At 47.4% G+C, this 26,485-nt stretch overlaps 5 protein-coding genes across 16 annotated transcripts; 3 read left to right on the plus strand and 2 right to left on the minus strand.

The window, feature by feature from the left end:
- Positions 1-16: 16 nt before the first annotated feature.
- Positions 17-1,978, minus strand: LOC100844753 (F-box protein At4g00755). The gene is made up of 5 exons (XM_003564121.3): positions 1,713-1,978; positions 1,226-1,624; positions 964-1,139; positions 662-780; positions 17-582 (listed from the first exon to the last, which is right to left on the minus strand). The coding sequence occupies exons 1-5, from the start codon at positions 1,849-1,851 to the stop codon at positions 282-284; spliced, it is 1,134 nt and encodes a 377-aa protein (XP_003564169.1). The 5' UTR covers positions 1,852-1,978; the 3' UTR covers positions 17-281.
- A 4,461-nt stretch (positions 1,979-6,439) lies between these two features.
- LOC100821843 (luc7-like protein 3) lies at positions 6,440-9,096 on the plus strand. Of its 7 annotated transcripts, none has more exons than XR_729837.3 (7): positions 6,440-6,764; positions 7,106-7,181; positions 7,269-7,466; positions 7,560-7,769; positions 7,864-8,249; positions 8,342-8,399; positions 8,462-9,096. XR_729837.3 is itself a non-coding variant. In XM_003557057.4 (5 exons), the coding sequence occupies exons 1-5, from the start codon at positions 6,553-6,555 to the stop codon at positions 8,185-8,187; spliced, it is 1,020 nt and encodes a 339-aa protein (XP_003557105.1). In that variant the 5' UTR covers positions 6,440-6,552; the 3' UTR covers positions 8,188-9,079. The 7 variants fall into 7 exon arrangements, 1 of the variants encoding a protein (XP_003557105.1); XR_002961267.1 differs by having other exon boundaries at positions 8,475-9,096; XR_001405331.2 differs by having other exon boundaries at positions 8,546-9,096.
- A 257-nt stretch (positions 9,097-9,353) lies between these two features.
- Positions 9,354-15,014, minus strand: LOC100837927 (heterogeneous nuclear ribonucleoprotein Q). Of its 4 annotated transcripts, XM_024456125.1 has the most exons (13): positions 14,805-15,014; positions 14,599-14,730; positions 13,819-14,510; positions 13,610-13,699; positions 13,289-13,531; positions 12,028-12,252; positions 11,783-11,894; positions 11,521-11,694; positions 11,255-11,439; positions 10,999-11,173; positions 10,833-10,894; positions 10,653-10,749; positions 9,354-9,571 (listed from the first exon to the last, which is right to left on the minus strand). In XM_024456125.1, exons 1-12 carry the CDS (start codon positions 14,908-14,910, stop codon positions 10,681-10,683), a joined length of 2,265 nt encoding a protein of 754 aa, XP_024311893.1. In that variant the 5' UTR covers positions 14,911-15,014; the 3' UTR covers positions 9,354-9,571; positions 10,653-10,680. The 4 variants fall into 4 exon arrangements, with proteins under 4 accessions (XP_024311893.1, XP_014752604.1, XP_014752603.1 ...); XM_014897118.2 differs by having other exon boundaries at positions 9,368-10,749; positions 14,620-14,730; XM_014897117.2 differs by having other exon boundaries at positions 9,368-10,749.
- Positions 15,015-17,807: 2,793 nt separating this feature from the next.
- LOC100838523 (rhodanese-like domain-containing protein 8, chloroplastic) lies at positions 17,808-22,445 on the plus strand. Of its 3 annotated transcripts, none has more exons than XR_001405879.2 (9): positions 17,808-19,299; positions 19,407-19,460; positions 19,931-20,080; positions 20,278-20,443; positions 20,603-20,694; positions 20,800-20,903; positions 21,020-21,316; positions 21,444-21,696; positions 22,097-22,445. XR_001405879.2 is itself a non-coding variant. In XM_014898237.2 (9 exons), the coding sequence occupies exons 2-9, from the start codon at positions 19,453-19,455 to the stop codon at positions 21,598-21,600; spliced, it is 1,065 nt and encodes a 354-aa protein (XP_014753723.1). In that variant the 5' UTR covers positions 19,222-19,299; positions 19,407-19,452; the 3' UTR covers positions 21,601-21,899. The 3 variants fall into 3 exon arrangements, 2 of the variants coding, with proteins under 2 accessions (XP_010228507.1, XP_014753723.1); XM_014898237.2 differs by lacking the exon at positions 22,097-22,445 and adding an exon at positions 19,557-19,647 and having other exon boundaries at positions 19,222-19,299; positions 21,444-21,899; XM_010230205.3 differs by lacking the exon at positions 22,097-22,445 and having other exon boundaries at positions 21,444-21,899.
- A 1,902-nt stretch (positions 22,446-24,347) lies between these two features.
- On the plus strand, positions 24,348-26,146 carry LOC104581777 (heavy metal-associated isoprenylated plant protein 9). The gene is made up of 2 exons (XM_010230324.3): positions 24,348-24,662; positions 24,780-26,146. Exons 1-2 carry the CDS (start codon positions 24,639-24,641, stop codon positions 25,917-25,919), a joined length of 1,164 nt encoding a protein of 387 aa, XP_010228626.1. The 5' UTR covers positions 24,348-24,638; the 3' UTR covers positions 25,920-26,146.
- The last annotated feature ends 339 nt before the right edge of the window (positions 26,147-26,485 follow it).

Consider the following 26,485-nt stretch of genomic DNA (forward strand, 5'->3'; position numbering starts at 1 on the left):
GATAGATTGAAGAACGTTGAGAATCATTCATTCGTGGATGTATTATTATTGTTCATCCTTGTAGCTAATACTAGTAAATTGGTCCATTTGATTACAATTGAGGCGATGACGATGGATGCATCTCTTTGTGCTGTCTGCACTGCAGCCAGGTTTACACAAAACAAATACTGCTGCTGCTGTCTGTCTCACAGCATCACACAAAGGACACTCATACTCTTATGTAGTACAAGTATGTCTCTTGTTGAAAACACAAAACAGAAAAAGAGGCTTGACATTATCTTCTAAGGAAGCTCCTCCTCATCATCCTCCGATTCATCGTCTTCGTCCACCAAATGCAACTGACCACCAAACAGCCTGGTGAACAGCGACACGTTCGATCCTCGAGACGGACCAGAGTGCCAAATCCTCGACGCGAGGCCATGCCACTTGCTGCGACCGCCATCACCTCGAGACGACTCACTCATGCAAGGAACGACACATCCGCGAGTGTCCGGATAGTACTTGAGGACCACGCCGTTCCCACGAGGAACGACCCCAAGTTCTCGCGACAATGGCTTCCCCACTATTTGGACATGAGATACGCTGGAAACAAGCATAGGTGTCAGTGCAATGGAAGAGATTAATTATCACAGCAACAAAACACACTATCTCCATGACTCACCATATATAGTACAGGCCATCTATTGCCTGCTTCTGGATCCTCCCCATAAGTTCAATCTTCACCACCCCACCAATACATAGAACAGGGCGTGGTAGCTTAAAGGATTGCAAAACATTTTCCTGGAATAGCAGACATAATTTAGCTTCCAAACATCTAGATTCTCTACCAACGACCTCTGTAATGAGCACTTGTAGAACACAGCTATCTATCTGATTCATTTGTACGGAAGGTGGTTCCAACGAGATTCTATGTTTGATCGATGGGTTAAAAGGAATACGGCTGAGTAATTCCATTCAACTGACCTGCAACATTGTAAATCCTGGAGATGTGTACGTCCACGTATAGTTGCAATCAGCAATCAGCTGCCCTTCATTATCATCACATACAAGTGTTTCAGGTCGCAGAGGTGACTTTGGATAGCCCATATGGAACCGGATGTACTTTGCTGAATATATTGGATCACCATACTGGAAAAATGCTGCAGAGTGAAAAAGGTGTTTAAAAAGACAGCAGACCCCTTTTGCACACACACACAAAGACGATTGCAGTGGTAGGACAAAAAACCTTTGAAGGGCTGCATCCTGATTTCCTCGACGAGGCAGAGATCGGACTGAAGCTTGTATATGAGGCATTCAGGCACGGCGGGATCCCTCTGGCCGCCGCTGGACCAATAAGACGGCCTGGTCTCGACACGATCGACCGGCTCGAGGGTGTTCTCGATGGTCTCTTCGGGGAAGTTGTCGGTGCTGGAGGCGCCGATGCAGTGGATGATGCAGTCCCTGGGCTTGTAGGGCGAGAGGAGGCCATGGCCAAGGTGCATGTACACCCTGTGATCCCTGACATCCGGGGCCGGGCGTGCAATCGCGCTGGTACCGCCGGAACTGCTTACCTCGATGTGCGACAGGTTGGAGACCTCTGGGCAGGCCCGCAGGCACTGGATCTTGCTGAACTGATTCGCGATTACTGCATAATACTGATAGATTTGGCATGGAATCGAGGATGATCGCGGGGCAGATCCAGACAGAAATAAAATAGTGGAAGGGACGCGTACCGAATCGGCGCCAGGAGCGGGAGACGGCGGAGGCGCGGGCGAGGTCGGCGGGGTCGTCGAGCAAGGCGAAGATGGTGATGGAGGTGTCCGGGCCTAGGCAGTCGAGGAAGTCGAGCCCCAACTCCTCCGGCGTCTCCATCCCCCCGCGAAACCCTAGCTCCGACGGACCCTGAGGATGAGGATCTGCCTGCCTCTCTCCTCTACTGTGTCCTCCGTCCGTCCAGGAGATGGATGAGGACGTCCGAATCGGCACGACACGGTAAAATTTGTCGGTCGACACACCAGTTCTTTTCAGCTTCTGGGTCCAGAGAGGACCTAAAAGATGCAGCCGAAAATAAATTTCTCGGCCCAATATCCTAAATCCTTGGTATGAAATAAGCTGGTCCAGATCAGGTTCTTGAGCTTCTAAAAATCCCGAACACCGTAATTACACCGAATTGTCACCGTATCCTTTCACGACTTTCTTTTTTCCTCCGAGCGAACGCCCCTCCAAGTCGTCTCCTCTCCTCCGCACGCCTAGGGTTCCTGGGAGCATCCCAACCCAGGCGCCCCGGCCGCCACCCGACGACCCGACCGCTGTCGCCCGGCCACCGGAGGCCATGAAGCCGGGATAGGGCCCCCGACGACCCCGCCCTCTCCGCCCGGCCTCCTCTCCCTCCGCCGCCCGACCGAGCTCCTCTCCCTCCTCCGCCCGGCCGGCCTCCTCTCCCTCCTCCGCCCAGCCGGCCTCCTCTCCCTCCTCCGCCTGCCGAGCTCCTCTCCTCCAAGTCGTCTCCTCTCCTCCGCGCGCCTAGGGTTCCTGGGAGCATCCCAACCCAGGCGCCGCCGCCGCCGCCCGGCCACCGGAGGCCATGAAGCCAGGATAGGCCCCCGACGACCCCGCCCTCTCCGCCCGGCCTCCTCTCCCTCCGCCGCCCGGCCGAGCTCCTCTCCCTCCTCCCCCCGGACGGCCTCCTCTCCCTCCGCCGCCCGGCCGTGCTCCTCTCCCTCCTCTGCCCGGCCGAGCTCCTCTCCCTCCAAGCCGTCTCCTCTCCTCCGCGTGCCTAGGGTTCCTGGGAGCATCCCAACCCAGGCGCCGCCGCCGCCACGAGCACCTCTCCCTCCTCCGCCCGGCCGGCCTCCTCTCCCTTCGCCCGTGCTCCTCTCCGAGCAGAACATGTATGTACTCCTCTCTCCTCTCTCTAGTTGTTGCATCCTTTGCAGTGATAGTTTTCCCATGGCAAATGTGTGTTCTTTACAGTGGCTAATGTGTGCGATGATTGAAAATTATATGCAATGTTATAGGAAGAATATGATGGTTGAATCTTTGTATCCAATGAATGACAAATGTTTGCATTGTTGTGGTGAAAGCATATGATATGCATGCTATGACATTGAGTAAATTCATTTGAGAGTTCATATTCATTTTGTCATAGATGGAGAAAGGAAAATGTGAAAAAGCAACTTGGGATGCATTAGCCCATAGAGTTTTTTTGGATGTGTGTATTGAAGAAGTGTGGGCAAATAACCGCCCTACTGGTTGTTTGAACCCGATTGGGTACGCCAATCTGATTTCGAAATTCAATGACCGTACAAAGAGGAAGTATGAGCGGAAACAATTTAAAAACAGATGGGAATCACTAAAGAAAGACTATAATTTGTGGAAGTCACTGAATCAGCAAGCATCGGGTCTCGGTAGAGATCCTGTCACCAAGACCATTGCTGCTAGTGATGATTGGTGGGAAACTGAGATAAAGGTATTTGTGCTTCCATATTCATTTCAGTTTTTTTATACCAAATGTTGCACTAATCCGATTGTTGCTTCATTTCTTCACAGAGACGTCCAGATGCAGCCAAGTTTAGGCATGCTCCTCTTGCGGATGAGGAAAAAATGTGAGAGATTTTTTATCTCCATAGTGTCACCAATGAGCATGCGAGAGTGCCACCTCCATCACAAGTCAACTTGGATGGTGAAGGAGACTCAGGTTGTGAATGGGATGATGAAAGCCCCGCTCAGCCACGTTTGAAGAAACTGAAGAAGAGGCTCTGTCCTTACTCCCCTAGTCCCTCCGCTGCCGCAAAGATTGCAACCGAGAGTTCTTCCAAAATGGCGTTGGAACGCATGGTGGAGATATTTGAGAGGAGGGAGAATAGCAAAAACTCCGTGACATCTCAAGTGACGGTTGATCCAGTGAGGCAAGAGTTGAAAGAAATGATGGCTTTAGTGGTTCAAGATGGAGGTGTGCCTGACAGTGATGCACACTTCTATGCTTCCCAACTCTTCATGAAGAAAGAGTACCGTGATGCATTCAGGCTGCTTGGAAGAGGCCACACCTGAACAGCGGGTTGATTGGCTCAAGATGACATGGGAGGAGAGGAATAATAATAATTAGATTTAATTATTAAATCTGGAACATATGCATTCAGATTTCCTTATTTGTGTTGAACCTTATTAATTCTCGACTTGCGAGACTATTTCCTTATTTGTGTTGAACCTTATTAATTCTCAACTTGTGAGACTATTTCCTGCTATGTATGGACCTCTTGTTTGTGTTTCAATGGAACATGTTGTTTGCACCTGCTGTTTGTGTTCAGATGTGTGTATGCACCTGCTGTTTGTTTATAGACCTATTGTTTGTGTTCAGATCTGTGTATCTACTTGCTGTTTGGTCAAATTGTTTTTTTTTCAGATTTCCTTATTTGTGTATGGACCTGCTGTTTGTCTAGTCTAATTATTTGATTTTGGTCATGTGGCAGATGGACAAATCTTTTGATGAAGAAGACGAGGAATTAGAGATGTGCATGGTTGCGGTTGCTTGTTATATACAGGAGGTACAGAAGATTCCGTATGCTCCAAGACGTTTACCATTGATGTCAGGCATACAGTGGGTTGAAGATAAGGCAAACAATCCAAAAGTTTTCTACTCTATGTTCAGGATGCGCACGTCCGTGTTTGTTCCATTACATGACTTGTTGGTTCAGAAGTATGGACTCACTCCAACTTGCAATATGTCCACCAAAGAAGCATTGGCACTCTTTTTATGGACTTTGGGGACATGTCAGACCACGGACAATGTAGCAGATCGGTTTGAACATAGTAGGTCTGTCATTAACAAGAAGTTTCATGAGGTTTTGGAATGTGTGGATCGCATGGCTGGTGATTATATTAGACTGAATGATCCAACTCACAGCCATGTGCATCCCAGACTTAAAAAGAAAAAAATTTGGCCTCATTTCAAAAATGCCATTGGGGCCATAGGTGGAACACACATTCCTGTGATGTGCCTAAAGAAGAGGAGATCAAATACATGAACAGGAAAGGGTTTACAAGTCAGAATGTGATGGCAATGTGTGATTTTGACATGAGATTCACTTTTGTTGTCTCTGGATGGCCCGGATCAGTGCATGACACCCGTGTATGGTCAGATGCTATGGTCAAATATAACCATTATCCACACCCACCGGCAGGTAATAATTTTTATTTCCTATGTCTAGTATGTTTGCCAAGTTCCATATTTTTAAAGTTTGTTTTCTTCTCGCTAGGAAAATACTACCTCGTCGACTCCGGGTACCCAAATAGAGTTGGATATCTCGCACCATTCAAAGGGCAGCGATACCATGTGCCTGAGTTTGAGCATAACCCTCCGGTTGGAAGAAAAGAGACCTTCAATAATCGCCATTCGTCTCTACGGAAGATCCTTTGGTGTTCTCAAGATGAAATGGCGAATACTCCTTGGCATACCACGGTACAGCATGTTGGCTCAGAGCAAGATAGTTACTGCACGCGCATGTCTCCATAACTACATTTGTGATAGCAAGCTTCGTGATCAGCATTTTGATGAGGTTGAGAGAGGAGGATATGTTCATGAATTCAGGTGTAGATGCTCAAGCACCGACGGATGATGGCACAATGGCGACAGTATGTGATGCTATTGCCGCAAGCATCGTGCCTTCGGATTAGTTGTTATGTCGTTTTTATATTTAACGTCCTTTTGTGGAAATCCAACATTTATGTAATATTTTTGGGTACTCTGAAGTATCAAAGACACCACGCATTATTAATTTTAATATTTTGCTATTATTATTCTTATTTTTATTTTTATTTTATCGTTTTATCCGATATACGTGCATTACAATTAGTCAAATAGCTAAGACAATTTCGGAGCAGGGGTATTACAGACTTTCCAATAGACAGTTCATATAATAAGCTGAGATGCCAAAAGCTGAAAAGAACTGGACTGCAAGTTTGTCAGGAGCTTCTCTCCGCTACAGTTTCTGAGGGTAGAGAAGTTGAATTGCTCGGTAACTTAACGAGATGAGTCATCAGTTGATCCCACCGCGTTTGTTTTAAGGGTTTTGCTATATCTGTGTCGTCTGTTTTAAAAAAAACATATCCAAAAAATAGTCTAATTTTTAGTTAGGGAGGATAGGTTGATTCCTCGGCTGCCTACGATTTGTCCTTTAAGATTTAGATAAAGAAAGAAGAGAAAAATATCATAGATATTAATCAAACGGTTCTGATTTTAAAAATCAGGGGCAAAATCAGGTGAATAGCCACACCCTTCTTTTAATTCAATTTAAATACGATTGTCTTACCAAAAACACAATATAAAAAATTAAAATATGTTAGGTTTATGTTTTGGAACGGCGGGTGAGCTTGGGGCACGAGAGCAGTTGGGTTTGGAAACGAACCCAAAGCCCACCAGACCCAGAAACAGATCGGAGTCAATGGCCCAAAAGCCCAGCAGCAATCAGAGTTAGTTTTCCCTTTCTTCTTCCTTGTTCGGTCGGGTCGGCTACTAGGGTTCCTGGCTGCTGCTACGCGGAACAGAGGAGGAGAGCAGGGAAGAAGAATTAGGAGATGGATGCGCAGCGGGCTCTACTGGACGCGCTGATGGGCACGTCCCGGAACCTGACCGACGAGGAGAAGAAGGACCACCGCGAGGTGCTGTGGGACGACCCCGACGTCTGCGGCCCCTTCATGGCGCGCTTCTGCCCCCACGACCTCTTCATCAACACCAAGAGCAACCTCGGCACCTGCCCCAAGATCCACGACCCCAACCTCAAGCTAAGGTATATACCCCTCAAGATCGATCTATCTATCTATCTATCTTATTAGTGGAATTCCTTGGTTCGACACAGGACCTTTTTTTTTATTTCTTAGGGTAGGTAAATATATCAAGAGTAAAATTGCATTGGTGATCTATGAATTTTGTCATGTGTGTGCAGTTTAGTCCAAACAAGTTGAGCAAATGTGGTTATCCTGTCGCTAACTTGGGCAAATTTTGTCTGAAAGTTCATAGACCACCGGTTTATTTATTTTTACTCATATACCAATACTGCAACAATGTCTAGTTATTTTTCATTCTCGGTGTTGTATTCACAATGTTTAATTTTCTTCTCCTAAAAATCAGTTTTGAGAACTCCCCTAGGCATGAGACTTGTCTCCAGAAGTACGAGGCGGAGCTCGCACACCGCTGCGAGAAACTGGTCAGTTTCTTTCTCCTCACATTTGCTGATGGATCGGATGAACACACTTATACCATGTGTTTGCTTGATTCAACTCTTTACTCGCAGGTGCAAGACTTGGATAGGAAAATTAGGCGTGGCCGAGACAGGTTGGCTCAAGATGTAGAGGTACTACCACCTCCCATCCCTGGTGACAAATCTGAGCAGCTCTCAGTGCTAGAAGAGAAGATCAAGAAGCTACTCGAGCAAATTGAACAGCTTGGTGAAACTGGCAAAATTGATGAAGCTGAGGCACTTATGAGGAAGGTACTGACTGATCCCGCAAAATCCCATGTCCTCTCTGTTTTACTACTACTCACCGCGAACCAAGGAAATAACCTTTCTGTCCCTGCCTTGTAGGTCGACCTTCTGAATGTTGAGAAGGCGGCTCTAACTAATCAAGCAGAGAATAAGGCTGCCATGCTTCCACAAGAGAAGAAGATGGAGCTCTGTGAGACTTGTGGTTCCTTTTTAGTTATCAATGATGTTCTTGAGAGGACACAGTCCCATGTTACTGGCAAACAACACATTGGTTTTGGTATGGTCAGGGATTTTCTTGTCGAATACAAGGTAAGGAATTGTTCTGCCAAAAGAAAAAAGAAAAGGAAAAACAATCTTCGGCTTTATCACATCAAGTCCTGATAGTTACTTGATTTCTTTTCAGGCTGCAAGGGAAAAGAGGCTTGCAAAGGAGAAGGAAGCAGAGGAGCGCCGGAATCAGAGGGAGAAAGGGTATGATAATAGAGGCCAACGGAATGACCCTAGGGAGAGACCTAGAGAGCATGATCGTGAGCGGTATTATGAGCGAAGCCGTGACAGAGAAAGACCCTATGAGCAGGGAGGTAGAGAGTCAGACTATAGAAGCAGTTCCTATAACAACTGGAGGGATTCTGAAAGGGGGAGGCACAGAGATTGGAATGGTGATACGAGAAGAAACCCGGGGAGAATGAGGAGCAGGTCCCGGTCTCCAAGCAGGCATGGTTATTAATAATCATGAAGCCCAGTCAGTAACTGAAAATTATAACATTTGAAGTTATGGGAACTCGTGAGGTAGACCATTATGCCCCCTTTACTTGTTTATCTTGTGCCAATGGGCTTAAATCTGAGTGTTGTCATCATCAATCCTTACTCTGCTCTAGCAGCTTTGTTGAAAGTTTGAAACCCTATGGTCTTCCTTTTTAGTGGGAAAAACAGAGGAAGGTACCATCTGTCCTTATCTAATTTCGTGCGTTGTTTATAAATCTTATTATGTGCATTCTCAGGTTGTGTTTTCAGTCTAGGAACTGAAAAATCGTTATGTGGTAGAGCTGAAAGTCGTATTATGATATACTATCAGCGTATGACAGGTAATCCGTGACCTCAGTCTTACATGTTAAATTGATGTACTCCGGACATGGTTTGGTAGGACCTGGAAGAAACATTAGGCAGAGGTAATAATTATTTGACAGAAGAACAGGTAAACTTTACTAGGCATTGGTTTTTGGAGAGTCGATCTTGTACATTTAATCTCCATTGCTAGTATAGACCTTTTGTGCATCACATTATGCGTTTGTTCATTTTCAAGAGACAAGCACTAGGTATCTTCAGATATGGTGGTCATTAGTACATGCGGTATGTGTCTGCAATCATTAGAGGCAGGGATCAGAACCTTTCTTACCAGAAGATTTGAAGTATGTTGGCGGTACATACCTACACAACAGAGGTTTAAGTCACCGGTGCTAGATTTGAAATTGCACATTAGTTCGGATTGTCTGTAGAACCGTGAACAGGCCTACACTATTTCATTATGCTTTGTTAATACTTGATGTAAAATCATCCGATTGTTTGAGCCTTTATATGCTGTGTTTGCCAAATGAGTTATATGAGGAGTGGAAAACAAATAGTGTATGCTGACTGATATGCTCCGAAGTGACACACTTTGTGCTGCTTTAATCTTGTTTTATATCTAATGGCAAAACACGCAATTCTCACTTTGATTCAAGGAAAACAAAAATGGGTGAATCAGACACGACGGTATTTGGTATGATTCGCAAGCGAAGCGAAGTTGCGCTTTAACCTATGGGTCTGTACTGTTTCCTAAGCAACAAGAATTTTTTGACTTCACAAGTCCTGAAACTTGTGGAATCCAGCTTATTTCACTTGAACGGAAGCAGATGAACAAACAACAATACAAATGAATAAGCACCTGAGTCTTTCCACAACACAAAGTATACTAAAAACATGCATCCATCAAATATTTCGCTTTTGTACATGTACATTATTAAACATATGTAGCTAACAAATACGAAGCTTGGCGTAAACCCGATGGAAACCTCTGCCTTCATTGGCCCAACAGCATATCAACGAACCTTTCTTACCTGCATCTGCGACTTCTAGCACCCAAATGAATCACTTAAAAACTATGTTAGCAAAAGAGGTTCCAAGTGTTAAAACAGGGCAGCAGATCCATAAAGAGAACTTAAGCAACAAGATAATCAGCTAACCATCGCTAGTTTGTTGAACATGCACTGTCACTATCAGTTAGCACAAGCAAGCTACAAAAAGAAAGAAAGAAAGAAGAGAAAGTGATACCCACCCCCGATGCCCAACTCATTCAAGCAGATATAAACCAAAATGAATCCAATCGAATCTCTGTAAATCCCCATATCTCGTCCATTTCCATATGACAAATATTACTGCACGCACAGAAAATCCAACTCTCCCTAGCACGGTATCGACCAGAACCATTTTAAAAGCACTGTAACACCAAAACAACTGAATCCATCCTGAACTTTTGTCTTCCCACATCTAAACAAACACATGCCCCTACAGAACACACCTTAAGGAGGCTAACTACTTAAACTGTAATGGATTAACCTGAATCTATTAATGAACCTTGAGACAACTTGACTAACTCCCAAGATTTGTGACACCATAAACTGCAGTATCGTGCAGACAACCTCACATGAATGCATACTGCATGATCCACTACATAATCATCCAACACCTCCAAGACGAGCATTTAATATCATATACCAATAACAGCCTCAAATCAATTATCCCTGTGCTCGCATCAAGATCAATAATCTCAGGTAATTTTCAACAAAATCACATATATTGTTCGAAGTCCCTTTTTGACATCCATAATCGACAAAATCAACCAGTCAGATACAGAGGTAAATCCATGCCATGCTACTAGTAGATGATATCATCAAGGCATCCAGCAATATCCTCAAAGGAGATTCATGGCCCTAAACACGTCACTTAACTAGAACAATTATTGCTTTGCACGGCAATGGTAATTCTCAAGACAACTGACAGCTAAACGGAGTAGCTAACATAGAGGGCATGATGTTTCTGACTACCAACGCAAGCACTAGTGCCCTGGAGCACCACCTGCAGTCTGCAGATATAAACAGATGCTTGTGCTACATGATGCAACTATAAAATGAGACCAGTAAAAGAAAGTCGCACCAGATGACAAGAGACACAGTGTTACCACCTAATAGTGATACCCGCCTCCAGAATGCCCGCCTCTATAATGTGATGGGAACGTGCCCCGGCCATATTGCTGCATAACATCGGAGAGAAAAGTACAAGGAAAATTAGACGCGTAGATGGGGGATAGCCAACAGAAATATGGCATGTACTTACATCTGGAGCAGGACCAGGGCCATAGTAGTCACGTGAACGGACATTCTCCATTCCAAAAGAATCTGCAATGACAGCATACCATGAGTAACTATCAGAAATAAGTATCAAAGGACATCGTAAAATATGTCTGGGCGTGTCTGGGCTCCATCCAAGGTACAATCACAACCTCTGTAGCGGTTGCCTCCAGAAAATGGCTGATCATATTGATCAAAGCGGTGGCCCCCAGAAAATGGCTGATCATATTGATCAAAGCTGTGCCCCCCAGAAAATGGCTGCTCATAATGGTCAAAGCGAGAGCGAACACGAGGAGGACCAGGCTCAAAGTATCCAAGATCAGGCTCCTATCAAACAAAATGCAAGTTCAGAGATAGTAACAAGGAAGTTATTTACCACTTAACATAGTAACAAATATTGTTACAAACCATCAGAGAGTATGGCCTCTTAACACAAGGTCCAACATCTGCATAGTAATATGGATTTTCATCGAAGGGTCCACCAAAATCACCCTCAGGCTCAAATGACGGCCTTCTAGATGGAGGGTATCCTCTCCCCAACCCACTATTAAAGGAACCATGCCTTACTGACGAAGGTTGCCATCTACCCCCTGCTAATATAGTCAGCAGTATAAAATGTGTTCAAAAGATTGAAACAATGAATAACGTTTCAAATTGTAAATTAGGCAGTCCACCTCGAAACCCAGATCCCTGCCTCCCTTGGAAATTAGAGGGCGAAGCTTCGAAACTGTTGTTATTCGCTGCGTAATTAAATCTCCCACCACGAGCGAAGGCATGATTACTGAAACCCCTACCACCATGGAAACCTGCCCGGCGAGGGGCAGATCTCCCCTTACTAAAACCTCTACCTGTGCAATCATAAACAGATGACAAACCAATCTACATATAGCAGCAGCAATGGCCAAATTAGAGAAGATAGGAAGCACATTTACTTACCAGGCCTGTTAAAACCAAACCCAGAATATCCAATTCGAAACCCGCCAGTCATTCCACCTTTGACAGCCTGACTTTTAGGTAAAGGGTTCGAAAGTCTAACCCTTACTTTTACCTGAGGTAATAACACAAAAACAATCACTTAATCATCAACAAAAGGACATGTGCACTGCACACGTTGTTGGTGGCCTCAATATAAGGAGGTATACATGCAAATAAACACAGCACCATTCTAAATCAGGAAATACCTTCGATTTTCCATCATCACCCAATTCAGTGTTGTTAGTGGCCTCAATACAAGCAAGAGCTGCCTCATGGGTTGAGAAGTTTACAAATCCAAAATCATTTCTTTTGGCACTTGACATATTGCTAGCAAGCACAACCCGTTCTATCACACCATAAGCTTTGAATCGATCCTTAACACGATCTTCATCCCAGTATGGTGGAAGTCCATCAATGAAAACTGACTTAACCTGCAATATCAAAAAGTATTTCACAATAAGACAAACCATATACTTGGCTACTTGCACAATGGACGGACATGAAGGACAAATAATTGAAAACAACTTAAGTGTAAAAATAGGGTACTGGAGAAGATTGTCGGTCATTTCCCGCCACAATACCAGGATAAAAAATTAAGGGTATACGAAAAAAGGCTGTAATCTTTTTTTTGCGGCAAGAAAAAAAGAGGCTATAATCTATTGGTCAATAGGCATTAACTTGATTCATAAGGAGACATCTAGAGTTAAGGAAGTACGAACAGATTATATGCACTGCAGAAGATGAAATATGATCCCAGTCTGAACTACTCCGTCCAGTCAACAAAAACATAACGCTTTGGGCAAAACTTTGACCAGCAACATTTTGTAAAATATTTTTACTGGATGTGCGAAAATCATATTTATAGAGTCGTTTCCACAAATACTTCCATATTAAAACAATTAACATTATACGCAAGTAGAAATTAATAGACAAAGTCACATTTTGGAGACTGACAATGTCCAAAACATCATCTTTTTGCAGACTGGAGTAAGTAAAATTTAAATTCTAAATAGATGATCCGTGCTAAATAATCTGAAATATACATATAAGCATCCTAAGTAGCTCATTAACATGAGTTTAAAACACAATCATAATAAAGGTGTCACTGGTAAGTCATGCATACTATTATAGTTTGCCTCAAAACGTGGGATATTTCAAGGACATCCAAATAACAACCATGGTCAATATATCACCACACTGGAACATTTCAAGGAAATGCACAAACTTGGATTATACTGCATGGCAGGTGACATGCATAAAATATGACAAATAATGGTAAACCATAACTCTTGGATAGCAAACAGATGAATCAGGGATTAAGTAGTATTAAGTCCATTATAGAAGGTACGATCGAATCTTTCTACACTATTGCTTCTTTCCCTGACCATACCATTATAAATTTAGGGCAACTTGCTTATGCAGAAATTCTGATTAAATACAGGAGGATGGTGAAAGCAGATCAGGCACCTGGGCCATAACTTCTGCATCTGGTTCTTTTATTGGTTCTGCAAAAGCAACTTTTGCAGTTCTCTCAGGATGACCAAACATAGCATCTGGTTGCTGCAGCCTTTTGAATGCAAGCATCGCATCTGCGTGGCAAGAAAACTCAAGAAATGCAAAACCCCGACTCTGTCCCTCATTTTGAGTATCAGGAACAAGGGTTAAGCTTTGAACTCCTTCTATCCCGTAGTCAAGCAGCCTTTTCTTAATCTGAAATAATACAAGGTACAAACTTAACAAGTTACGTAATTTTATGGGCTCATGGTTGCAGATATATGGAAAACATACAGCTTCCTTTGTCCATGTATTGCAAATATTGCCCAAGAATAGTGTATCATTGTCTTCACTAGCAGCGATGCCACAGCGCTTGCCACGTATCTGCAGTAAAAGAAAAATATACAGACATCAGAACAAAGAAACAATGATATGATGTCGTATTAAAGGACACTGTATTTTAACATTTTCTCAAGATGATACAAGAGGAGCTGAGGTATTACCATAGGATTCTTCATCTCAGCAAGTGCCCGTGACACCTGCTCTTTGGTCGCGAACTTCACAAACGCAAATCCCTTATTCCTGTTTGTCAATAAATCCTTGTGGAGACGGACGTCCACAACATCACCGACCTGTCCAAACACGCTCCTAATATCCTCCTCAACAGCGTCACGGTTCAGCCCTCCCACAAAGATCTCTAGCTCCTTTTTTAACTGCCTATTCTTCGCCATGTCTGACATAACCATCCGCTCATGCTCCTCCACCCTAGCACGATCCTTTTCTCCTGTGTCCTGAGCTGCAGCCTGCCCTTCACTGACAGGCTCCTCGTCCTCCTCGAAAACCACCTCTTCGGGATCCTCCTCTTCTTGCTCAGCATCCACTTCTCCTTCATTGCCTTGCTCATACGCTGCAACAGTTGCACTCTGTGCATCAACATCTGTCACCATATCCTTGGCTCCTCCACCCTCCACCTCCGATTCCTTCACCTCTGCTGTTTTGTTCTCTGCCGCTTCCTCATTCATGTCGGCAACTGCCACTTCCTGCTTATATGCTTGTGTTTCTTGTGCAGGGGGAGCATCCTTGACGACCATGTCATCGGCTTCTCCACCATCCACCTGATGCTGCACTGGATTAATGGTTGCCGACAGCATGTCAGGCTCACTTTGTTGCCCAGCTTTCTGCTCGATTGTTGAACCTGCCATTTCATTCCATCAAACGGTTAGCACAGCAAAGCTCCTCGGATCGGAAATGGGATAGCCAGATAGGTAATTGAAATCAGAGACCAAACAAGAGAATCATTCGACCAGAAGAAACAGATTGTTGAGCCGCCATGTTGGTATCTGACGCAGCAGCGCAGGCCGCGCCTGGCGAAGCGGGGACCTCATTCTTCTCTGGCACAGCAGACGCGGCGGCATCTAGCAAAGGATCGAGCGTGAGAAACCTCGGTAAATTGGAGGGCGGGGAGAGGAGGGGAAGCGACAGATAGTACCTGGGTCCGGGGCTTGAGGGGCGGAGGGGGGAGGTGTCCTGGGTGAGCGCCCGCGTCCACGGCCTCGACGTCCTCGGCCGCGGCCGGGCAACGGCGAGGAGGTCATGCTGGAATCGCCGGCTAGGGTTGTCTTCGGTTCGGATGAGCGGCGCCGCCAAATCCTCCTGCTTCTGATCTCTTCAGACGAAGCCAACAGATTTTTCACTTACATGCTTCTCTCTCTGTCTCTTTCTCTTTACCCTTCTTCTTTTGACTTTTTCTTTTTCATTTTTTTAGATAAGATTTTTTTGAAATTTGAGAGGACACAATTTGAAAATCACCATCTGCTGAGAAAAGAAAACATGGAAAACGATGGGTACTTTCTCAAGTAGATGTTTGTGGTGATGTCAGGAGTAAACAGGAATTCCTTGGCGGTTTATGAGATGTTCTTTTCTGGTAACCAAAGAGAGCATGAGCTTTTTATGTTATCAAGGTGCACATGATGAGGATTAAGTTACACAAAAGCTAAAACATGTCATGAATCCATAAGTCTTTCGATATTCCTTTCTCTCTTATACATCAAGTCCCTAGACTACGTGAGGTTAGCATTCACAAGCGAGAGCACAAAGGTGAATATTTTCGAGAAAACGCAAAGCTTTGCGTCTCGATGTATAGATAGAAAGAAAAAGTTATGTACAAGGTCACGGAGGACCACACCCGATTACAACACAACGCACCTAACTAGAATCCAGCGGCAGCAGCGTCCCCAGGCCCACATCTCCCGCCCTAGACCACTGCCGAGCCTCCGCCTTTATCAGGTCGAGGAGGGAAGCGATGTTGGGGGGGGGGGGGTGTTGTCGAAGACAGCAGCATTGCGGTGTTTCCAGATTGACCAAGCCGTGAGTAGGATCACAGACTTAGTGCCTTTCCGAGCAGAAGGAGGGGAGGAGCGGATAGCTCCCTGCCACCAAGTCGCAAAAGGGGCGCCAGCGGCCGGGGGGGTGCAGGTGGATCGGATCCAGGAGAGGACCTCATGCCAGATAGAGCGGGAGAAAGGACAGTCGGCCAGGAGGTGGTTCATGGTTTCCATGGACTGATCGCACAGCAAGCATCTGGGGGAGTGTGGCAGCCCATGGCGTGCCCTCCGCTCAGCCGTCCAGCAACGATCCTGACAAGCAAGCCACATAAAGAACTTGACACGGGGAGGGGCCGAAGCCTTCCAATTCAGCTTCCAGGTGTCCGAGGTAATCCCCCCCCCCCCCAAGAAGAGAGCCTCATAGCACGACTTAGAAGAGTATTGTCCATCGGATGTCCATCTCCAACGAAGGACATCTGCCGCGTCCGTGAGCTGGACACCCCGGACCAAGTTCCAAATCTGGATGTACTGCCACAGGGCCACCGCCCCAAGAGCCCCTCGGATATCTCGGATCCAACGTCGGTCAGCAAGGGCCTCAACGACCGTGCGCAACCTGCGGGTGCGTTTCGAGGTGAGCAGGTAAAGAGCAGGGGCAAGCTCCGAAATGGCCTGGCCGTCCAACCACTGGTCTTCCCAGAAAAGCGTGGAGGAGCCATTACCGACCACCATCGTGGTTGAGGCAAAAAAGATGCTCCGCTCGGTGGGGGAAAACTGCAGATTGAGCCCCCGCCAGGGGCGTTGGGGGTCGTTCCTCATGCGCCAAATCCAACGGGTGCGAAAGCTGACAGCAGATTTGGCAAGGTCAGGGATGCCCAGCCCACCGTATTGTAAAGGTCGGCAGCATTTAGCCCAGTTTACGTGGCAGTGGCCGCCTTGAGCATCTGCGAGGCCCAACCAAAGGAAGCCACGTAGGATCTTCTCCACCTGCTTTTGGACCTTCCGGTAGAGGCCTAACACCGTCATCTGGTGGACGGGGATGGCCGACAGGACCGCCTTGACCAACGTTAGGCGTCCTGCTTTAGTCATCATCCCAGTCTTCCAGGTAGGGAGGCGATCACCGATCTTGTCCACCAGGGGGGTAAAGGCCTCCGGGGAGGGCTTTCGGAACGCCAAGGGGATCCCCAAGTAAACAACCGGGAAGGGGGCAAGGGGGCAACCCATCGTGGTAGCCGCCTCCAACGCCACCTCGTCCAAGTAGCTGATAGGAGAAAGAGAGCATTTGGCAAAATTAGTCTGTAACCCCGATGCCTGTCCAAAAAGAGCGAGGATGTGGCGGACCGCGAGCAACTCAGAACGATCAGGGTGGCAGAAAATAATCACATCATCAGCATAGAGTGACACCCCCGTCGAGAGACGGCGGAGTGCCAACGGCCTAAGGATACCAAGCTCAAAGGCCTTGGAGAAGAGCCGGTTGAGCGTGCCAATCACCAACACAAACAACATGGGCAACAACGGATCTCCTTGACGTAACCCCTTACGGTGCCAGATTGGCGGACCGGCCCCCCCGTTCAATAAGACGCGGGTGCTGGCCGTGTACATAAGGATGGCGATCCACACGCGGGTGCTGCAGCAGCAGAAGCCGGCAGGGACGAGCGCGAACGGGAGGGTCCCGATTGGTGCGCCCCTGCCAGGCCGAAGGCGGGCGACAGCGAACGCCCCCGAGGCGAACCCGAGCGAGCGTCCCAGCCTGTGCGAGGCCAGCTCCCGAGGTGAGCCCGAGCGAGCATCCAGTGTCGGGTGTCCCTGCCTGGGCAGGGAGGGAGGGGTGAGACCGATCCCAAGTCACAGGCGGGTGGCGAGCCTGGCGCTGAGCAGGCCGAGCCCGAGAGAATCCCAGCGTCTGGGGCAAAGTCGGGGTGGGCCTCGGGAGCCAAAACGACTGAAGTGGAATGGGCCGCATCAGCAACCTCAGAATGGGGCTCAACCTGGGCCGCCACAGTATCTGCAGCGGAATGGGCCTGGGCCACCAGAACAGGCTGAACCGAGGGGGAGGGCAGGGAGTCCATCGATGAAGGGGTGGATCCCGAAAGCACTTTCGGTGTGGCCACGATCTCCCCGCGAGGTGGTTGGGCCAGCTTTTGACCAATCCCCTGGATAGGCTCCGTCTGGTCTTCGGGAAGCAGCGGGACAGACCGGCTTGCGTCCCTCTGCTTCCAACCTCCTCGCTTTCGTCTTTTCCTTTTCTCCTTTCCAGCCAGCAAGAGGACAGCGTGGGCCCCGTTAGACTGCACACCGGAGGCGCCCTGTACCTCGCCGGAGACCTCAACAGCCGGGGACGTAGTCCTAGTGGCGGGTGGTGGGCCAACCCGGAGTTGGTCCAGAGTCGCCGGCAGTGACGGAATCCGAACCGTCGGCGGCCGTCGGACGGCGGTAGTCGACCGTCCAAGTGACGTGAACCAATAGAGGGTAGACCCTAGTTTTCACATTCGGGGGCACAACCAGTTCAGCCGGCGCCGCCATGTCCAGTGGAGGTGGAGCCTCGTCCGGCTCGACGACGTGGAAGTCCAAGGCGCAGGGGATGGCCGCAGGGTCGGAGCACCATGTCGTCAACCGGAACAGGGCCATGTCCGCGCGCGTCTGGGTCACCGGGGCGAGGCGCTCGACCCACCCGGTCGGCGCCAGGATGTTCTCCGACGCCGCCAAGCTCCAAACATGAGCCGGGAGTCCCTCAATCTCGACATTGACGTGAACCCCAGACCGCCGGCGGAGGAGTGAGCGCGACGAGACCACGGCGAAAGGACGAGCCTGAAAGAGGGCGTCTGGACACTCCCATCAAGCAGCACCCGGTTCCTGGCAGCGCGGTCGGCGAAGAAGATCAAGAACTTCTCGGGCATGTGGCCGTGAACCGAAAACTCCTCCGACGAGATGTCGGAGATAGAGCAGAGCGCCTCCGCAACATCCGCCGTCGACACTAACGTGTTGGTGCCAGCAATCGCCGCGAGGATTGCCCGTTGGAGGTCATCTTCTGCCGCGTCGACCTTCGGGGTGCGTGCGAACACCCGCACCGCACGAGCCGGACGAAGGATGAGCTCGCCGCCCGGGGCCACCGGCCGCGCCGGGAGGAGAGGGGTCACCCTGGTGTCGGAATCCCGACGGGACGGGCGAGTGGTAGGACGACGAAGGAGCACCGGGACCGGCGCCACGCCACGGTCTCCACGCCCACCCGTCGGCCGGGACGTTCGTAAATATACCTCAAATACTTTTATCTCCAAAATTTATGTGCAATATTACTAGTTGTTTATTCTAATAAATCTAAAATCTAAAAAGAAGAAGAGGCTGCTGCCCAAAATCTTCCTGGCCCGAAGAGGATAGCATCAGTTGGTGTGCAGCCAAGCCATGGCGGCCGCCGTCCACCACCACCTCCTCCGCCTGCTCTCTCCACCGCCGCCGCGCCCACCCGGCCGCCTCTTCTTCTGGCCCGCACCCCCTCATCCGCTTCCCGTCCGCCTCCGTTCCTCCCTCCCCGCCCCCTCCTGCCACCGCGCCGCCGTCGCAGATCAGCATTTCGTCGACGACGAGTTCGTCGTCGTCACCTTCTACAAGCTGGTTCCCGTCGAGGATCCCCGCGCCGAGGTGGCCACGCACCTCCACTTCCTCCAGGTTCTGTCTACCTTCTTCCTTCAATTCCTACCTTCTTCGTTTACAACTGTTGCAAATAACTGAAGGAAAACAGAGACTTATGCATTGCATTTTTCATATCTATACAGGGACACGACATACACGGCCGCATTTACATGAACGAGCAGGGCATCAATGCTCAGGTATATGAGCTTCTGCGCCATCTCCATCCATTATTTTTCACATTTACATTAGCATGTGTGTATGTATACCTCAGCAATGTTTCCCCTAATTAACAGCACGTGCAAATGCGTACAAGAGCAACTGTTTTCAGACTGCACGTTCTTCCACTGTAAATACACTCATGCTGAATACCAAATTCACAACCAGGTAATTAAACCCAACAATTGTTAACACTAGCCAGCAATGAATTTACAACTATCACCATAGTAAATGTCACAACTCTTAACTTATACAGTACGTTCTTCTGAAATGTCCGAAAAGTGATTATATAGCACTGCAGGTTTCAGGATGGTTAATGTGCCGTAGGGATCCTAGTTGAGTGTTCAAGTTAATGCGTGCTCATGTGCTAGGACCCATGTTTACACAATTGAACAATGTTGTAACATCATTGTTTATAAACTCCTATTCTAACTTTTTGCTCTTGTCACAGTACAGTGGTCCACGCAAAGATGCAATGGCATATGCGGACTGGCTTAGAAGAGACCATCGCTTTTCTGATATACTCGTCCAAGTTTCGCCAGCGCCATGTGGGCACGCTTTTCCTCGCTTGAAACTGCGGTACAAACCATCACTTGTTCAGGTAAGCATTTCCTGCTGTTTATTGCACAGGGGACATTGTTTCATCATGAAAGACTGCAGTTTGTTTTATCTGAGCTTGTTTGGTAGAGGTGCAAAGATTTGTTTACTTTACTGTATTCATGCTTGAGAGCTGGCCAGGGATAACGTTCAATTTACAATTAACTTTTCACACATCTTATTTGGAAACTAAACTTGCAGTTGGAAGGAGGTAGTTGTCATCTTCCTTTGGTGGAATCTAGTATGCGTGCTTCACCACTGACTCCATCTGAGTGGAGGGAAAAACTTGAAGCTAGGAAACGCCTTGAAAGTGAGCCAGCTGGAGATACCTCTGGGAGAAATGTTTTGCTCCTTGATGTTAGAAACGGTAAACTATTTTCTGTTAGTGTCGAATCAGTCAGTTCCCTTCGTTTTTGACTGCCAAGAAGCTCAATTTTGATGAATCTGTTTGTTCCTTTTGGTCGCTCAATTTGGTCTGGAGTAGTAAATTACCTATATATTGATGGCCTTTGTTGTGTTTTGCCAGGCTATGAATGGGACATTGGGCATTTTGAAGGAGCTAAGAGGCCTAATGTGGACTGCTTCAGAAGCACTTCGTTTGGGCTGTCGGAGCAAGAGGTATATATGCCAGATTTTAGTTACGGTTTATTAAGGCTGGTCTGCTGTAATGGAATGCATATTATATTCAAGATGGAAATCTTGTTTTATTCAATGGATATGCAGATGGATTCGTCGGATCCTCTACATGGTGTAGACAAAGAGAATACAGACATATTAATGTATTGCACAGGTGGCATCAGATGCGATGTGTATTCAACAATTCTTAGGTGAATTAAGATGAAACTGTAATGAGTTCTTCCGCTGGTGTATATTTATATCCTGAGGTGCCATTAATTTGTTGTTACATAGTGCTTATATGATATGTGTGTCCTTGGCTTGGCAGGAAGAAGGGGTTTGGAAATCTGTATACTTTGAAAGGGGGTGTGTCTAACTATCTGACGAGTGAAGGATGTGCGGAGTGGGTGGGCAATCTGTTTGTGTTTGACGACCGACTGTCCCTGCCACCGGCGAAGTTTGCTGAAGAAGGTGAACGGGAAGATGCTGCACAAGAACAAGGTGGCATTGATACTGGGAGGTCGTCACCGTCGCGCTGGTTGGGCCGGTGCTATGTGTGTGGATCGGAGGTGGAGGAGCTGAAGCACCGCAACTGCGCCAGCATCGACTGCAACCGCCTCTTCCTGTATGTGCGCCTGCAGTATCCTATATTAGTGCATCGCGTCCCGTTTCGTATTTCATAGATAATGAGATTGCATTGTTTTGTAATATATAAATAGATAGATTGAGCTGCAGATCGAATTGCATTGCAGGTGCTGCAGGTGGTGCTTGGAGGAGCTGAGGGGCTGCTGCTGTTTGGAGTGCAGAAGCGCGCCAAGGCTGCGACCGCTTCTGCCGGGACACCAGAGATACGACAAGTGGCATCTCTACCGCGACGCCACCTCCTCAACCTTGCATATCTCTAGCTAGCTGCTTGAGCATCCAGTGCAGTGCAGTGCAGAGTCTCTCCCTGTGTAATAATCAAGGGCTTAGCTGAAGTAAAACAGAGAGACATGAAGGGAACAGGCATGTATCCAAACTAGCAGCCTCAGCTCCATCGTATGATTAAATCAGTCATTAAGCTAGATTTAAAGAGTTATTCCTCTCTTGAATCACTCAATCCAGCAGCCTGCCTGCCTGTAAAGCTGGCTACCTAATTAGTCAGGTTCATTCTAATTATTGAAATCAAGAGAAAGCCGGTCGTCCTTTAATTGGAGACGGTCGATGCATGATATCTTGAGTCACTGATCGATTTTGATTGAACAAATTACATGAAAACCTAATGCTTTCTATTTTTCACTTAATTACCTGGAAATCACCACCCTGAATCTGAACAAATTTACGCTAGCTAGACTTGCGCATGCATCAGCTCCAACAGCCAAACTTTAATTAAATTGCTGACTGCGTATATTCCCTGGATCGACAGGTACAGTTAATTAATTAAAGAAGCATACATGATCGATGGACGCGTCTCTCCCATACTCCTGATTAAGCTTTACAGACTGAGCAGTCTTCCTTTGAAGCAGCAGTAGGTGACCCTTTAGCTATAATTCCCCAGCTGGTTAGCTTGTCATGCACCCTAATCAGAGGGAGAAGATCCAAAGTCCTGTGCCTTGGATACATTTTATCGTTCTGATCTGCAGGCAAGCACAGCACAGGTGTCAAAAGCTAGTTAGGTTTTTGGATTTCATGACAGCAAGCACATGCAACTAACTAATCATGCATGGACTATGATTCATCTACCAATCAGCACTCTCAGGCACTCTGAATCTTCACCATTTTCTAAGACCTGCAGTTTCATTGTTCCTGATCGATTATAGTTGCAGTATTATTAGTGGACGGCCGGGAACAGTTGGTCGTATCGTATGGGTTTGGTTGGTAGTGTTGGACTGTACCGATATTCCTATGATCATTGGCATGTAGGAGCATATACACATGGCAGTTGTTACAGTTAAGCATTAATCAGCTGATCGATCATGCATCTAAAGCTCTTCTAGAACCATCTTATATACACATAGATAGACATTCGATCGACGAATGAACCAAAGTACACGCACACATTGAGAATCTCGAAGCTACATAGTATATACTCCACTCAGTAACCTCGATCGGGATGTAAATTGGAACTAAAGTAACCTTTTCGGGATGTAACTTTGAGTTTATCGGACGGGCTAATCTATTTTATTACCCATATGCATGGATCTCCGTAATAAGTACATGTCCTTGTAGATTTCTCGATGAGCGGCAAGAATAGCTGCAGGTGTAAACAATTAATGGTAAGTGCAAAACTTGATGCATGGGGAATTAAAAGGCGGTTGCGTACATGTGGGTGCATGCCTTGCCCATCTAGATATGTCGACATGGATCAGATCAGAGGGAATCTCTATCTTGTATACATACATGCAGATTAATTTGACCGGCCATTTCAGCAAGTGCATGCATGTAATTAAGCTTGGTGTGAGTATTCTTAGAGCTTAAAGCTAGCTTGACATATACATACACTGTTGGAGGGTTTTCATTCCCATCGATCGTTCAACGGATTAATTGGTTTGGTATGACCAGTTAATAGCCCTTCTATATATGCATCGATTCCAAGACTTTAGATAGATAGATCGAGCATGTACATATAGGTGATGAGTCACGATGAAGTGGCCATCGATCGTGTTAGCACACTTAGGATGGAAGAAATGGAAAGGAAAGAGCAAGTACATGCATGACAAGGAAAGTCCCGCCCAACACGTAGACCGACCACCCATGTGCCATCTCCATCCATCGATCCAATGCATCTTTATTCTTTTGGCAAATCATCGCGCGCAGCTGCCAGCTCTCTTTTTTTTTCTTTCTCCAAACTTTGAGCTACAGCAGCACTGAATCCTAGCTGATTAAGGAACACTGAACCAGAAAGAGGAAATGTCGTTTTCTTCAGTCCTGAACCTGACAGCGTCCGATCCTGCGCGCACGCGCTACCGAACAGTCATATATATTTTCTCAAGTAGTTAGTTATGTTAGCCGACCAACTCCAGGAATTAACAGCCGGCCATTTGCTACCAATCTCCCACGCACGCATGCCGTCGTTCTCTCATGCTTAATTACATGTGAAAATTGACTGACAGCGCTAGTACGTCTGCAAATTAATTAAAATGGAGTTTTGCCCCTGCCTGATGCAGCAAAGCTAATCAATTAATTTGCATGCGTAGCTATAGCCTTGCTAGAGGGCCAAGATTCCAAGCGTAGATGAGCTAGTCGTAGAGCTTGTTCCGGCGGCCGGTCAGATAGATCCAGGAGACGAATTGAAGGCATATATGCATATTTTCGTTTCGAAAAAAGGAGCACGCAGATCAATGCAAGATCGATCGATAGCTACAAATTGGTAAAAAGAGACCGAAAGTGTATATATATCTGGATCGATATCATCGATTAATTCACCACAACACATTAACACGGATGTACCTAGCTAGCTAGGTCGACGAGAAGCCGATAGAACTCAGTACTGTAACTGTAAACTAGTAATTCAGTGCACTGCTGATCGTACTAGTAAAGATGAATTAGAGCGACTGATTAGGTGGGCGTTGCGTGCGTGCGTGCATGTGCAATTGGGAATTAGTAATCCTCAATCGGGGCGGGTAGCTAGCTAATTAACGGCAAGTATATATAAGTGCTTTGCAGATTGGAGTGTTTGTTTAATTTCGACAGAACCGGCCAGCGGAATCTACTCTACCACTGGCCTCAATCTCAAATTATTTCCAATCCATGATATATAGTCGTCACCCTCTTGGAATCTAGCTACCATATTGCCATAGGTGCACATGCATAGTACTCCTTATATATAAGTCGATCACGTTGGAGGGCACACATCAGTGGCCTCCTCAACTCCTTCCCGCCTGCTAGCACAATTGCTGTACGTAGCAGAGACCAATTAATAGATCAGCTGGTAGTACTAGTACTAGCACCTATCCATCCGATCGACCATGGGTGAGCAAGTAATTACCAAGGTATGTAGTACCAAAATTAATGTATGTTAAGGCCTTAAGGGTCAGTTGATCCATTCATCCATAGAAATTTTGTAATCAATTGACCGATCGAGCACCGTATATGTATGTGTACTTCAGGAGAAGGAAGCAGCTGATCCCAAGGTGGCGGAAGAAGAGCAGAAGATCAAAGACGAAGCACCACCAGCAGCTGCAGATCCTCCAGAACCAGCAGGGATCATCGTTCTTGGTGTGGAGGTTCACTGCACGGGATGTGCCAAGCGGATCAAGAGATCCATCCTGCGCTTCTGCAAATTAGGAGGATCGATCGTCGAATCCGTGGAGACGGACATGGCTGCCAACACCGTCACCGTCAAGCTAACCCCCGCCGGCGCCGGCGCCGTGGACCCGCAGGCCCTCTGCAACCGCCTCCGCGACAGGACCAAGCGCAACGCCACCGTCATTTCACCCCTTCCGCCTCCACCACCGGCCGACGACCCTGCTGCTGAACTAGCCCAGAAAGAGGAAACCAAGGCTGCTGAGGAGGTGGATCGCAGCGTGGAGCTGCTTGTGAACATGCATTGCGACGCCTGCGCCGAGCAGCTGCAGAGGAAGATGCTCAGGATGAAAGGGGTCCGGAGCGCCACCACCGACCTCGCTGCCGGCAAGCTCACCGTCGTCGTCGACGGTGTCGTCAGCGACGACGACATCGTCGATTTCATCCACCGGCGCACCGGCAAGATCGCCGCCGCCGTGCCTCCACCGCCTCCAGAGCCCAAGGAGGAGGAAGCGAACAAGGAAGCTGCTGCAGATCAGAAGCCGGCAGACCACCCTGACGGCGGCAAGAAAGAAGAAGAGAATAAGCAACCGGACGAGCCGGGGGAGGAGAAGAAGGAAGGCGGGGCGGCTGGCGACGACGAGAAACCGGACAAGAAGCAAGAGGATGTGGTGATGGTGGAGGGATTCCCTCCGCCGGCGCCGGAGGAGATGATGAAGCGGGCGATGGTGTACTGGCCACCTCCTCCCTACAACAACCACTACTACAAGCACCACCAGCAGCTGCCGGATCATGCCGCCGCTGCCGACGAGGCCAGAAGGATGCACCCCATGGCAGCCATGCCTCCCCACCCGGCCTACGCCATGATGCAGCAGCACCAATGGACTCCTCCGCCCCCGGCAGTGCCCATGCCGTCCTACTACGGCGGGAGCAACTACATGATGATGGAGCGGCCGCCGCAGATGTTCAGCGATGAGAACCCCAATGCCTGCGTCATCTCCTAGCATCCATCCATCCGTATCAGATTATCAGTTGGACAGGGGATTTGGATTTGATGAATATGTACTGCTACTTTACTACATGATGAGTACATTAGTATAGTTAAAGGGAAATTAAGGGGACCAATTAAAAAATCAATAAATAAATCGCCCCTATTTTGATTGGCGATATAGCAATGTATTTGGTCATGTGTTTGCATTACGCGCCGATTATCAACCACAAATTAGCATTATGCAGACTTTGTCACTGGCGGTTAATTTGATCCTGGCCAAAGGATGGAGAAACATCGATCAAGATGCAAACCATACATGAAGAAATCATCTAGTACGTGGGTTTGTTGACAAGTTAGTTTCTGCGATCTCGATCATGTAACTTTGTGTTTACAACTTACTTAATCAATAAATTTGGTTCGTTTGTTCGTAAAATTAGTCAGAGATCGATGAAGTGGAAAACCAAGCAATGCTGATCGGCCCATGAAGAAATAATAGAGAGGTTCATGCATATTGCAGCATGATCAAGGCATTTGACTCTCTGTTTTTTCTAGAGGAAGGTACTTGACGACAAGATGGAA

Source organism: Brachypodium distachyon, chromosome 1, assembly GCF_000005505.3.
Source record: "Brachypodium distachyon strain Bd21 chromosome 1, Brachypodium_distachyon_v3.0, whole genome shotgun sequence".
NCBI classification, from domain to species: domain Eukaryota; kingdom Viridiplantae; phylum Streptophyta; class Magnoliopsida; order Poales; family Poaceae; genus Brachypodium; species Brachypodium distachyon.